The 14,615-nt window shown below is 37.6% G+C and overlaps 2 protein-coding genes across 15 annotated transcripts in view; one reads left to right on the top strand and one right to left on the bottom strand.

The window, feature by feature from the left end:
• The window catches only part of LOC113679098 (melanocyte-stimulating hormone receptor), a 30,569-nt gene extending 22,288 nt beyond the window's left edge, over window positions 1-8,281 (top strand). For 3 of the 10 annotated variants that reach the window (XM_089205126.1, XM_089205124.1, XM_089205125.1), the window contains 2 exons: window positions 2,462-2,510; window positions 6,017-8,281. In XM_089205126.1, coding sequence (XP_089061252.1) covers window positions 6,104-7,294 — 1,191 coding nt within the window. In that variant the 5' untranslated portion in view covers window positions 2,462-2,510; window positions 6,017-6,103 and the 3' untranslated portion in view covers window positions 7,295-8,281. Of the gene's footprint in view, window positions 1-1,481; window positions 1,687-2,461; window positions 2,511-3,777; window positions 3,955-5,308; window positions 5,578-6,016 lie in introns of those variants that run through there. The other 7 variants (XM_089205122.1, XM_089205127.1, XM_089205128.1 and 4 more) reach the window with 5 other exon arrangements.
• Window positions 8,282-8,935: 654 nt separating this feature from the next.
• On the bottom strand, window positions 8,936-12,058 carry LOC113679099 (uncharacterized). Of its 5 annotated transcripts, none has more exons than XM_089205134.1 (4): window positions 11,832-12,058; window positions 10,828-10,948; window positions 10,174-10,287; window positions 8,936-9,654 (listed from the first exon to the last, which is right to left on the bottom strand). In XM_089205134.1, the coding sequence occupies exon 4, from the start codon at window positions 9,649-9,651 to the stop codon at window positions 9,337-9,339; it is 315 nt and encodes a 104-aa protein (XP_089061260.1). In that variant the 5' UTR covers window positions 9,652-9,654; window positions 10,174-10,287; window positions 10,828-10,948; window positions 11,832-12,058; the 3' UTR covers window positions 8,936-9,336. The 5 variants fall into 5 exon arrangements, with proteins under 5 accessions (XP_089061260.1, XP_089061257.1, XP_089061258.1 ...); XM_089205131.1 differs by having other exon boundaries at window positions 10,170-10,287; window positions 11,832-11,973; XM_089205132.1 differs by lacking the exon at window positions 11,832-12,058 and adding an exon at window positions 10,413-10,484 and having other exon boundaries at window positions 10,828-10,874.
• Between the last annotated feature and the right edge of the window lie 2,557 nt (window positions 12,059-14,615).

Here is a 14,615-nt window from a genome sequence, read left to right as displayed (position 1 = left end):
CAAAGTGACTGCACAGTCTTATTCACAAGGCAACAATCAACGAAAGTTTGTCAGGCTTTTTCGATACTCTGCTTGGTTGTCTAGATATCGGCATCTAAAGTGGGAGTAGCTAAAAATATCGAGGCGAGTTGCGTATATGGACACCACGGGACACATATTTCAAATATCGAAGTTTCTCGGCACACTTTCGTTTCTCGTTATTCCCGGAATGTTTTGGCGAAATTTGACGAAAATCGGTCAAATCTATTTGCTCTATAAATTCTCTCAAAGTGGTCGTATTCCCCCCAAAATCAAATGCGAGATTTTAGCTCATAAAGGTTCGCAAACAATTCGCGCCACGCCAGGAATATTCCCATACAAACTCTTATAATTTCGCCATGGCTCTTATTTCACAAGATGATCATCTCGCAGCTGGAGCTTGGGCCGCCTGTAGACGGAGCTACTGACACCTTTTTGTATAGTGTTACAACAATTGACAACTCGTTTTCTACAGTACACGTATCCCAGGAGTTAAACGGCGGTCACCGAATTAGATTTGAGTTCCTTTTACAAGGACATAAAGCAAACATTGCTAACATTGAAGCATCGATCACCGTAATGTCAGTACCTCAGCAACGTGTAAAAAAAAAGTTTCGCCTTTCCACCCACAATTTATGTTGTTGTCTACGTTTGGTAAAACCGACAAAAATGCAAGAAGTAACATTTGTGTCAGACAGTTACTATTGTGCTTTGCACTTTTAGTCGATTGTCCGCAATTGTTGAAACGTTGAGAAAAAAATGAAAAGAACCACGTGATGGAGGCATTATGTACCTCTCATAAAGCAATTTTTCTAGGAAATATCAGACATTGAAAACGACAGATTTGTCACATATTAAAATGGTGAGGAAGCCATCGATACATCCTTTAGAATTTGACAAGTTTTGAGAACAGTCTTAAGAAAAGAAAAAGAGACAGTGTTACAGGCCTTTTTGATAACGTGATCCAGTTTTCTCAGAGCTTTTATTGGTCGATAATAATGATGTGCGTATGCTTATGAGAGTGCGATAGTAAACAAACGTTTTCCTATAATAATTGACGATCTCCTAACCAGTACATTTAATTAATTACGTTTTTCCTTTCAACAATTTTCCTTTCCACGATTTTGTCGTACGCTACTTTTTCGTTATTTGTCATACCTTGCTGTTATGCTGGAAATAAAACAAAACTTACAAAGATCATGCTCGAATTAGTAACCTCTAAAAAGGGCAGTGGGAAGCAATTTATCGGTCTATTGCCATAGCACGACAGGTGAATCAAATTAATTTTCCCTGTCGGTGCTTTACTTCTTTCTTTGAAAATCATCATTCATCTCCCGGTGACGAAAACGCAGGAATAATAAGCAGACGAGTTTGAGAATTTTCTGTGTCTACTGCTTTTTTTTTTCATTAAAAATTAGCATGTAAGATGCAAGTGGCTGGATGTTTGTCAAAGAGTCTTTTGTTTAGTTCCTTGAAAATGTCTTCCTGAAGGTCTTGCAGCCAGCTGCACATCTACAAACTGTGCACAATATACCCACCAATATTTGCATATTGGTTTCATTGTGGAACAAAGCACGGCTTGTGTTCTCGTTCGATGTTCACCGAAAAATATTGCAAAGGCGTAATGATGGAAGTAGCCGCCATTTGAATCAGTTCCTGTTATCCAAGGTGTGCTAAAAGTTAACTTGGCATGTTTCTGGTGTGAGAAGCTTTGAAAATGTCTAGTGCTGAGTTACATTCGGTTATAAATAAGGGTTTATCTTCTTTCAGTTGCTTGCAAACATCTTTCTACTGAGAAAACTGCCAAACACAAAAAGCAAACAAAGATCTAAAAAAGGCTAGACGAGAAAAAAGCGAGACTTCTAAACGACTCGAAGACGTAGGTTTTGAACCAAAATGATGATATGTGGCTTACGAAATCGCTCCCTCTTGTTTTGCATGATCTCAGTAATTACATATAGGATATTTTACCACCCTATGAAGTAAACTCATCCATCAAGGCCCTATAACGTTACTTCTTTATATTTGACGTACTGTTGTCTTTACGACTGCATATCGTAGCCAGATTTCGATACTACTGAGCTTCATTTCTATAGCTTTACTGAATAATATGCTGACATTCTGTGCGTTTTGCACTTTTAGTTTGTAATACCAGCTCATGTTTTAATTTTTCACCAAATAGACAGCTTTTTTTCCTCTGTCGGTTCACTCTGTTTGACCTTGTAAAACCCTTCCGCGACATACCGTCTAGATTACCACCGTAAATGTTTAATTGTAGAGGAAATTCGCATAGGCATCTGAATAAACTTGCTATGTTTGTTGATCTGGCAGAGTTTTATTTATCTGCTTACTTGCTGTTAAGGCGAAAAAACATCATCTCAATTTTAAAAATCGTACAGGCTACCTGCTGGTTATGAATACTCTTTATTCTGTTGCTTACTAGGATTCTGCCAAGAGATTTACACAGAACGACCCATTTGGCTTCATCCGGTGTAAGTGCTCTCTTTTTAGTCATCTTTTTCATTCATTTTATTTTGTTTTATGTGAAAAATGTGCGATTTGAAAGGCACAAGTGAGGGCTTCCCTCGATTCTAAGAGGCATTCAAGTGCATCTTATGTGAACATGATTAACTTAAAAACAATTAAGACGACGGCAAAGCGAATAGAAAAAACTTACAAACAAAAAGGAAGCAAGATTTTCCCACTGGAAAAACAGCGTGCACAACAAGCAAAAGGAGAGCACCATTTGAGGGTACATAAATGAGGAAATTGCAAAGTCAAACTTTTCTGTTTTCTAACTATTAAAGATAACAGACAAAAATTTGATGGTAATACTACTCAAAGGGTTTTAGAGAAAAAACTATTTGTAGAAATCACTTGGCCCCGTTGATTTGCTTCAAAATTTTCAAAAAGCGACCACTTTGCTTGTATGTTTGCATTACCTCAGCAGAACAATTTTTCCTGAAAATAAGAAAGATCGTACTTAAATACTTTCCTTGACCTAACCCTTTTCTCTGAACGCAATTTGAAGGTTGATAACAGTGTTATTGATTTTAAAAAATTTTTGCGCTATCAGGGCTTGCACCCAAAAGTCGTACCTTTGGTTGCATAATTAACCAGTCGACTGTGGTTTAGTGTGTTCTGTACTCTTATCGACAACGATATTCGTTGTCAGTGGTCAAAATGTTGTGGACTCGCGAGGTTCAGCTGTATTCTGATCGACAACGGCAAATTCGCTAATTAGATTGCAACATTACTGCCAATTGTGGTAAAGAAGGCGATCCATGCCTGAAAATATTCATGTTGCGTTTCAAAATGGAACTCGTCGATAATCAGCTCTATTTAGCGACAGTCACAGTACTCATTGAATCTCTCCTTGTTTTGTAGCGGAAGTAAAAAGCTAAATTAAATTATGATTTGTAATCTTTGTAGTTACGTAAGCTTAGTGTTCATAATTATCGATCAAAAAATTCCTCGGCAAACTCGTTTGGATTCGTAGAGAGGAAAATTCACTTTAATTTTACGGGAATTCTCCTTTTAAGACAGCGGTTTTAGCCCAGTCCTAGCCCAGTTTGTGTCGCAAAATATTTTCGAGATAAAAACGCGGTCTTCGATTCGCCGAAAGAATCAATATCCTAAAGCCTCGTCTTAATATTGGTAATCCGTGGTCAAATTTACATATATTTGTAATATTATCCTTTTGATCGATTGGCATCCCGCTGTTTTCGATATAAACTTGAGCACAACGATAATAGTACCATATAAGCATGATCAGGTATCGGGAGGTTATTAACAAAGCCGCCAGTGTAAGATGTGGCACTCTAGTTGGTTTGTTTCTTTCTTTAAGTTTGAACCAAAATCATTTGAAGCACCATATATGTTCAAGGTAGTAATAAGCTCGTGTGAATCATATTTCTAAACGTTCCAGCAGTTGTAGTAAGTCATGTCTTTTCTATGTTCAAAAAACTGTTGACATGTAACTTGCGTGTGATACTGCAACTCGAGGATATCTTCGCCCGCGCTGTTACGATAGCTTCATATCACACATAATTTTTAACCGCTAAAAGTGCAAGTCTTGTTTGTAAGAGAAACGTATTTATCAAATGTTATCGCCTTGCCACAATGGAAATGATGAGAGAGAGTTCCTAAGAACCGTCTCGGATCAATGCAAGTGAGGTCGAATTAGAAACTATAAGAATAAGTGATTTATATTAGGAATGAATATCTCTTTAATTTTATTGACAGGTTGAACCAGATTTTACAAACAGGAAGGGTGTCTATAGTGATATTTGCTAAATCATCTAGACGTCATTTGGGTTAAATTCTGTAGAACGTGACCCGGAAAATTGAAAAATCCTTCAACTTTTTGATGCTATTTATTACGTTCCTTTAGGAACGAGCTTTATTCAAATACCTTTCTTTGGTATGGGACGCACTTGAATTGTTCTAACTGCTTTCATGATGTGGACGCAATACTTTTTCCTCCTTCTAGTGTGTGGGAAACACAATGCGTAGATTTTCTGTCGCATTTGTTAGTACTAATGCAAACATAGCATTGTGCCCTTCTTTCAACTTAAAGTGTTTTGAGGATCATGACACCATATCTTGTTTCAAACTTTTTAATATGACAAAGCCATTTGTAACTTTTCTTTTGTAAGAAGCTATTGCTAAATTTCATTGTGTCATTTTTGGAAAGCATAGTCTGATGGTTTCGGCAGGAAGCTTTGTTTTAACTTTTTGTTTTGTGATGAAACTGTTTTGAACTGTATGCCAGATTAGGAAAACAAAGGAGATTTACATCGCAATAAACAGTTTTCAATCTTTAAATGTAGGATGTAGAGGGGAATAAGAAAGTTATGGTATTGAGTGACCAAACTTAAATTCAGATATTCATTTCAAAATTGTCCTTATATTAAAGTTGTCTAAGAGTCACGAGAATTTTTCATTAACATCTATTCGTTTCCATTTATCTGAAAAGTTACAAACAAAACGTGTTAAACAATACCTCTATCTACCTTCATTTTTTAAAAGCATTCTGAACACTTTAAGTGGTTTATCGTTACCAACCACTCGCACGCAAACTTTTCAATCAAAACGTGTGCAGTGATCTTCCGGGATTTATTCTAGTCCTTGGCATGTTTATGTTCTTTCAGCTTCAGATTTGAATTTTTTAATGGATCAAGTTATTGAGATTTTATTTCATAAAGTGCGTGCTCTGTTTTCGTTTTAATATGCGACTTTGTGCACGTTTGAGACAGAACATATAATTGCACCTGCTAATACCCTTTGTAAAGCAAAGGTTCATCTGCTCCTCAATCGGTTGATAGTTCAGGCATTATCGAATTCTGAGTTTTCTCGCAATCTGTTCAGCAACTATGGATCGTCTACTTTGGAAACTTTAGTCGTTTTTCGAACAACGGGGAACTGTGTACATTAGAACAGATTGCTTGCAAACGTACATTTGGATGTTTACATTGCTAGAATAATATTTCAAACCACTATTCGTGACCTTCTTTCGATATCGAGGAAGGAGATCTTAACAGGGGCTAAATGATTGAGGTAAAAATTGTGAGATATTTTTAAGGGGAGGTTATTGCCTAGTCATACTGGTACTGTTATCAGAAGACTGAAGTGTCACAAACGCCTTCTTAATTATTTTTCCTTTCCTTTTACGTTATTGGAAAATCCCACCTGCCCAAAACTATTTGTTGAACTCAGCTTGTTTTAAGACGTTTGACTTTCTACGTGTTTATTTAAGAAAACGCAAGGCATTACGGGTGCAAATTACTCGTCTTTCTCGCTTTAATCACTTTACATATTTTTGACCATTCTCTTGGTGGGTGATACAGTGTTTCCTACTTGAGGAGGTAGAATTTTTAAGTTTCTACCTCTAAGTAACGGCGAACTCATATTTTGCACCTCGCAACGCGCTGTAATAAGCGCGAAGCAACGAATCAACTGATCGCAGATTCAGTTTTGTGTTTATGGTTTCTTTCAGAGGGTTTGTCCGTCACCACATAATCAGCTTCCGCCATACTTGTTAACAGTTTTAAAGGACTCTTCGTCTGAGCAGAAGATCTTCAGCATGGCCGAGGTCAACACTGGGATGAATATCACTAACTGTACTTTTATGGTCGACAGCGTCGATCGACGGAAACATCTTGCTTCGACAAACATCGCTGTTATCGTATTGAACTCTATTTTCTCTCTGACAGCTGCGATTCAAAATCTTCCAGTAATTTACGCAATTGTGCGAACACCTTCCCTGCACAATCCTCCTTATATCCTTTTGTGCTCGTTGGCTTCGACGGATCTTCTCGTCGGATTTATCATTCAGCCTTTGTACATCGCGCACAATGTCATTCTCCTAAGCGGGCAACAATTCAACTGCAGCCTTTGGATGACGAAAGAGACACTCTTACTGTTGTTTATGTTTGTATCTATCTCGACCCTGGTCATGATAAGCACTGAGCGTTGGCTTGCGCTCCATTTTCACCTCAGATACCGTGAAATTGTCACAATGTCGCGGACGCTCAAATCGGTTGGCTCAACTTGGTTCTTTTGTACTGTGTCGGTTATCGCGTGGCCTGCAGGGCTCCCCATTTACTACTTCACAGCAATCGGAATCGTTGTCATAACGATAGCTGCAATTTTGCTGCTTTTCATGTACATCAAAATATTTCTGGTGCTTCGTCGACACCAAGCTCTAATTGACAACCAAACCAAGCTTCATCCTCAATCAATCAGCATAAGGAAACATAGGAAATCTTCCGCCACCATGCTTTACGTTGTGGTTTTGTTCTTCATTTTCTACGCGCCTACGTTCTATGCTATGATTCACTATTTACATTCTAAAGAAAAAACGGCCAGCGTGGAGCAGACAATTTTATGGGAGATGGCCAAGACGGTGGCGTTAATAAACGCTTCCGCGAACCCTGTAATGTACTACTGGAAAATGCGGGAATTGCGACGCGCCGTCCGAAATGTGTTTGGCTCTACGTCCGCAACACGGGTTCATGTGGGAGATGTTATCACCCCTGGATCAGGGAGCATGGAGAATGAGTTTAGGAGTAGAACAGAACATCAGCGGCAAGGATCGTTTTCGGTTAGACCGCGAGTAAGCTGGTCGAATACTGCTCTTTCTAAACCAGATCTTCGTGAAGATCAAAGCTGCTCGGTAACGAAACCACCAGAGAAAAAAGTGTTCCTCTTGCCGAGATATCTCGAGCCTGGCCCGAGCTTTGGATGGCAAGTACCGTCAAGCAGCGATAAATAGAAAGCCTCAAGTAACAGAACGGGTCAACCGCATGATTTTCTTGAGTGTTCGCAATTGCATAAAAAGACGTTTCGGCGCGAAAGCGTGCATTGAATTTTAAGTGGACTTGCAACGTGGCTTTATCTCGATAAAAACATTTGGAGGGCTCTCCTCGCTTAAGTTAAATCTTGCTTTAAATCTCATTGAGATTTAGATTAAATAACAGACAAGTTTTTTTTTTAGTTTCTATAGTCTATTGGAAAATTGTTTTCGTCATTTGAGGCAAGATGTTTCGATTCCTATCGCCATTTCCATCGAGTTCTATATTCAAGAACCTTTGTGAATGAAGATCAACGCATTTAGCTTTGTATGAAATTATTTCATCAGGCACTACACTTTTCAAGTTAAAATTCTGAGGGCTTTTCCTGTTGGCTATAACATTTTATTGACTCTTGACAATCTTTTTATTTAAGAAATAAGAGCGATGTTTTGTTCACAAGAGCCCTTGAATGGCTTTGTGTGTGAAATTCAGGGCGGTAGACTGACGCTGAATTTTGTTTTATGTTAATTTTTACCAGACATTTGCTCGAGGGAAACCGACATTAGATTACAATCTGACGTGCTCACATTTACTTTTCTATTCCACTTAGTTTTATTGACAACGCTACAAACTCAGCTAGTCTAAATTTGCGGTGAAGGTCATTGTTTTTCCTTTTTTAAACAACATATCACCGAATACTTTACTCGAGGTTTCATAGAGTAACCTGATATTTTGTCAACATGATGCCGGACGGCAATTACGCGGTGAAATCGCCAGGTAAAGAATCCTTTCGACTTAAATAAAAATATCCTATTATCTTACGGAAATGTTTGCCCAGAACAACCCAATGTGTAAAGAAAGAAAACTTCAAATAAATTAAAAACATGGGCCCAAATATCCAATGTGAGTGTACTATTGGATAACAACCAATCGAATTTCAAAGGACGTCTGATTAAAATCGAAACTAATATGCTACTTTTATGGCTTGTTTAATCTTTCAATTTAGATTATAAAAATGTTTTTAAAACCGTGCGGCGCTTATATGAATTATTCCCTTTGTATTAGACCATTCAATGTTTGGTAATTTTTCTGCGGCTTATTTTTTTGTGTTATTAGGAAATACAAAAGCTTTTATTACCCAGCTTTAGGAAATATTGTTTAGGGTTAAAAAATGTGTCGTCTAAGCCAAACAGAAAAAAAAATTCGGATTGATAACCACGCATAATACGCGACATTTTATTTAATATCAAGTACTTAACAGATATTTCTTTTAACAAATGGAGGTGCTTTTGAAAGTTTGTTTCCTTTTTTCTTCGCATTGATGGTTTCTTTCGCTTGAGCTATAGAAAAGCTGAGGGACTTGTCTTGGTTTCTTTGATTAAAATCTTCAAGAGACAGCTTGAAAACGAAATTTAGAGGTGTTGCAGTTAGGATCGCTGTAAGGCTACAAAACTACGTAATTCTGCATTATTTTTATTTGTGAACTGACCTTACCTTTCCTGCACAAACAGACAGTCGATGCATTTCACTTCATCAAGTTCGATACGTTTCGTTTCATGAACAAATTGTACTGATCTGCAAGCGTCTTAAGCGATAGCTTTGCACTCCAGCAGTCGACTACATTGCAGAAAATTATGCATTTATTGAAACAAATTTACCATAGTCAAAAATGATTTACAAGCGAGAAATATCATTACCAATATCAATGACTTTAGAATCCTTTCTGGGTGGAATTTTCAGTTAGCTTTAAGCTCACAACAAAAATGTCTGAGGTAAATTCTAAGAAGTCAATGCTCGCATGCGAAAAATCCTCCTTAAAACTACTTGAGTAAAACAGTTTAACTAACGTATATACCAAACCTCGCATATATTTCAGGATAACTAGCCTCAGTCTAAAAATTGAAAAAATTAAATCCACTATTATCTTCGTTCGAAAGAATGATGAAATAGCGAAAAAAATTCGATTCATTGTGAGATCGATTGGCCTATTACGTCGTTGTGCTAATCAATACAATTGTGTTCATTAAAAAATAGATGCGAGCGCAGTTTTGGCAGCGTCTGCAGCATCTTCAGCAGCTTCTTTAGCAGCGTCCGCTGGTTTTTCTTCCTCTTTGGATTCAGCGCCCAACATGCCGCCAAGGCCACCTGGTATCTTAGCTAACAGGTCCTCCTTCCCGTCTCCAGCCAGCTTCAGAACCTGCTCCAATTTTTGCCGTAATTCGTCACATTGTGTTTGCAGACTAGTAACTTCGGCAGCTTTCTTCGATAGATCTTCTTTCAAAGAAGCTGCCTCGGCAGTTTTCTCTGCCAGTTGTTTCTTAATGTCTTCTTCTGCCATTTTCTAAAATTGAACGAAAATTATAAGATGGTAACCTTGAGGCTTGAGGCTTGTACTAAGCCTGAAGGTTTTCATTAGGCTCTCACTTCTACAGGCATTATCGTTTTGTTTGTGCATTCTCAAAAGTCCCTTTTCAAGCTGAGATTCAGCGAAGTCTTTCTTTAATTTGTGTGCTCTGGTTTCCCCCTTGTCAATTATATAGAATACGTCAACTTCATATAACCTTATCTCACAATGAATTTCGCACAAACACAAGTAGATCTGCGGCCACATTGGCTTCAAACCCTGTTTGTCAAGTTGAAAATTTGATTAACTGCAGTTGAGATCACAGTTACATTATGTGATCAGTATTTACTTAAATAACTGGAAAAGTATTGTGTTTCACTTAACAAGCTGACCACTACTGCAGCACCCCCTTTAAAAGCGACGAATAGTATTTTTCCTCAAGGGGATTTTACTCGGTTCACTGCTATCGGTCTGATCTTTATAGCAAAATTGAGAAAAACATTATGCCCTACCTACCAAACTTGTTCTATTTCCCGGCCTTGTCGTCTGTGGAACAGAGTAGCGAAGTCTTATAAGCTGATTGATAGCTTTGGCGCAGGTTGAGGCTTTAAGAAGCTACTTTAGGCGCCCCTGAGTGAGAATCATACATGAATTATAAATTAACAACAAGTTGTTAAAAGAGTTTAAAATGCGCAAAGCCAAACGTCCACAATTTCGTGCCAGGTTTCGTGGTTTAACGGCCTGACGCCACATACCCGCAGATCCTATCCATCCATTTGAACAAAGCAGAGTGCTATTCCTTTTCGAGCCACTTTTCTCAGCTTATCCTTTAGTTGACTGTTTAACATTATCATTTTATATAAGAAAAGAGAAAAAGAAAATTTCTTAACAAGCTCCTATAACATACAAATTAAATACTCCTAAATACATGTATTTTTTTCTTTCAATTAAATTAGCAACGTTTGTCAAAAATGTTTCTCTCCCGTGCAATAGTCTCATGTTGTCGTCAAACAGTGAGTAGAATGAAGGAAAACAGTTATACTGCCAGGTCCAATTCTCTCTGATAATTTATCGAGAATTAAATAGTATGAGGAAAACGGGACATCAAAAGATAAAACTCCACGTATTGTAGTTTTTCGCATATTTAATTATCAATTTAGCACAAATTACCTGTTATCCTGTGGGTGAGCAACCACCATTTCCCGATTCATAATTTAGCAGCGGTTTGCGTTTGTTAAAACCCACAGCGTCCCTTTGCGGTGTTCAACGGCATTCATCAAACGATAAACATCTTGTGAAAGCGAAAATTCAAAAGAAGAAAAGGTAAAATGGGAAAAGTAAAACTATTGCAAAAAAAAAGAGTTGACAATTTAAAAAACATTTAGAAACCTGCGCAAACAAGATAACACCAGACTCGTCGTAAATTATGCGGTAATTAATGAAGAATTAGCCAGAAACTGGGGAAGTAAAAATGTCATTTGTCACCACTCATATGTTTACTTTGCATTTTGTCTTCCTTCAGCGTTTGCATGTTCCTTTCCTTTAAGCTGCACTTATTTACTTATTTAGAATTTCAGAAAATCGCCTCCGCTGAGGAACTGTATTTTTAATTTTAGATTCATCAAAATTTAAAGGGTAGTTTTCTCCGTGTAGCGACCAGGCTTTAATCTTCCGTGGCAGCCTTTTTTTACGCGCCCTAATGAATGGAGTATCCACTGTATTTAAAAAATTGTGTATTAGCAAAAGTTCAAGGAGTCAACGATGGATAATAATTCGACTGGTATACTAGTGATTTATCTGTTCTACTGTACACAAAAAAATCGAAGAATATTTTATATTCAGAGGCCGATGCTACGAATGTTAGCCTGAAATGTTTATAACATATCTCTGTTCGCCAGTCAGCCTTCCTTCGGCACAATGAATTCTAACATTAGAGTAAGAGTCTGAGAAGTTATAGTTTTACAATTATATGGAAAACAACACCGAGTAGCGAAAAGTAGCATCACATAATGACTGATTTTAAAGATTCCATGGGAGCTGCACACTTTTAACGAGACCTGCGAAGGATTCAGACACGGAAATATATTAGCCAATCACGTAGCACGAACAAAAGTCATCTCTAGAGGACGCTGTCATGTCGTATTGTCATTGCGTTTCCTACCAAAACATCCTACCTTGTTCTTTTCCGCGAAGAAATTTAGACTGTCGAAATAAAGTCGTTTCTTGAAAACAACTGTGATTTCAGATTTTCATGCCTTCACCACATTGAGATATTTCTCGATTTCCCCACGCAGGAAACTTGCGACTTTGCCAAGCCTTTAAGTAGGCAGGACTCTTTTTATTCATAAATTTACCAAAACTCCTTGTTCGTAACAAATTCGTTAGAACCAGACCTGTGTATGGGAGGTTTGGCCCTTTCTAGCAGCAAATGAATCTTTCTGAACAAACTTTATGTAAATATGCGCTTTGTTGTAGAATTTAGACCTCCAGGTTAGTCCGAGAATAAGTTTGAGGAGGATTATTTCTCGGTGAATTAGTGATTCGATACAGATCCTTAAAATCGAATGAATTAGCAAAAAAAGAGGGGCATAGTTGTTTGACTGAACTAAGCCGTAGAAACAAAGAAGCAACCTGTGAAAAGCAAGAGTCTGTAAATTTCATATTTGCCTTAGCAAAACCTAATATTGGTCTTGGGTTTTTGTTTCTGTCATGAGACTTGACCTACGGCATGACGTCATTCTAGAGCTTTCGTCACAAAGTAAATTCTCAATACCTTCAGTTTATCTTTCGCAACGCCTTTTGTGAGCAAGGTAAGAGAAGGTTGTTGTTTCAGGCGCTTGGCTGACAAAACATGGAAAGTTTGACGTGATCCTGTATCTTAAACACAAAAGGAAACCTGCAATAGTCTATTTTCTCTTACTTTTGTTTCTTTTGGATACGTTTTATTGACATAATGTATTTGTTCCAATCAAAAACATCAATGTTTTCTTTGTCACTTTATCTTTAGATCGCCTTTATTTAATTATGTTTGGTGTTTCGTTCGCTTTGTAGTTTTGAAAATAAACGTGCGAATTGTATCAAATTATTTAATTTACTTGAACTGAATTAAATACGTTAAGCCTTCTTAATAAACGCGAGGAAATGCCCGAAACTTCAAATAATCTGGGAGCAGTTGTTGAAAGAGCGGATAACTGACTATATAACTACAAATCGCTATCCAGTGGATAAGTGTTCACAAAACGTACTGCGCTATCCATCGGATAGAGACAGTGGATAGCGCTATTCAGCCTTTGAACAACTTGGGCTTGTGTTCTAAACACGCATTTACTTTGCAAGGTTTTGATAGTTCATTTAATGTATGTTTAAGACTTGGCCAATCAGCGTCGGTCCTCTGGTTTAATTTTTACAGTTTTGCTGTTTATACCTTCAGTGGTTATGGTCTTTCACTTCACAAAATTAATTGCTCTAGCACTGTTTAATACCAAAATGTTGTAAGATTACAGTAGATATTTCAAGTCACGTCACTTTAGTCAAGACAATGATTTAGATGAGACTTGTTCTTAAATAGAGGTCGAACTATTTTTTTTGTTGTTCTTTGAGTTTGGCAAAGTGGGAATCAATCAGGGAAAGGTCAAATCGAGGTGCTTCTCAATTTTTGGTAAAAAAAACTGATTCTGTCAAGCTGTTCATCAGCCATCTATCAAATGCACTGAAGCAGTGAATATTTGGGGTGTTCGGGACAATTTCCTCTTAAAACTAACTTTAGAGAAAGATTTCGATATTGTCTTCTAAATTCCAGCCCAGTTGTTCGAAGGGGGATAGCACTATCCGGTGGATAACGCTATACGTTTTTCTATCCGCTGGACAGAGATTTATCCGTTGGACAGCGTTATACGCCCTCTAATGCAACTTGGCCCAAAGTGACAAGAAGAGAGCTAAATGCAACATAAAATGTATAATTGGAAACCTCTCATTACCGGGGAGTCTAATTTTGATGAGCAGAGTAAGAGTGGCTCTCTGATTTCACTCGATGGTGAATTTTATACTAAATATACATGCTAATACCCGTTTTTTGTATGAATATTTAAACAAGAAACATTCACTGCATAAATCCTTTACATTTACCTCTAGATTATTCGAGCCAACAGTATTAGAATGGCTAATCTGATTAGAGAAGATAGTCACGATGAGGCTTCTGGTTTTTGCAATTGCTGAGTTTTAGATTTTTAAACGCATTCCTTCACAGAAATTCCTTTACAGTTCTTGCACAGTTATAACTTTTGACCATAAGAATGAGCATGGACGTATGGCTTCTTGGAATTTTCATTCCTTTGTTGTCACCTGGCATCCAAACTGCAAACGAATTCTTTTAGATATTAGCATTACGAAAACATTTCCCTGACCTTAATTTAAGTAAATTTGATGAAAAGAAAAAATTTCCACCAGTTTACTTGCTATTGCCAATCGTCTCAGTGGTCCTAGTGCCATTAATTGCCCATTATCTTGTGGTCCGGGCGTTACCTCATCAAAAGACTATGGGATAATATTGACAGAGGCGAAGGACATCAATTTGACTTTTGTTGTTGCTTTTAATTACAAGAACAACTTCATTGTATATAAAATAGATCTTCAAGACTCGTCGGAAACACCGCGAAATCGCAGAAACCGTTTTGAAAATGAGTGCTTCGCTAGGACAGTCGCCTTGCGTTGGGTCATCATTCCATGAAATGGGTTCATCCCACACCCATCAGAACGCACATCTTTATAATCTCCAAGATAAATTACCATATTGAGAAAAGGGATAGGTATAGCTCAAACGATAAGTTGTCAATAAAAAGAGAGGGTAGAGAGGAGAGAGAGGTTGCACAATCGTTTTATAATACTGGGCAAATTTTCATCAGATATCCAGGCTATAGAGTGAGAAGTTCATCGATTAATTCGAGCCTCTTTTCTACGTT

Source organism: Pocillopora damicornis, chromosome 4 (assembly GCF_964200805.1).
Source record: "Pocillopora damicornis chromosome 4, jaPocDami1.2, whole genome shotgun sequence".
In the NCBI taxonomy this organism is placed as follows: domain Eukaryota; kingdom Metazoa; phylum Cnidaria; class Anthozoa; order Scleractinia; family Pocilloporidae; genus Pocillopora; species Pocillopora damicornis.
Note: the sequence above shows the minus strand (reverse complement) of the source record. Positions and strands in the feature narration are given on the sequence as shown.

Excerpts from the sequence above, each read along its gene's own strand:
- LOC113679099 (XM_089205134.1), bottom strand. The coding sequence starts at position 9,651 with ATGGCAGAAGAAGACATTAAGAAACAACTGGCAGAGAAAACTGCCGAG.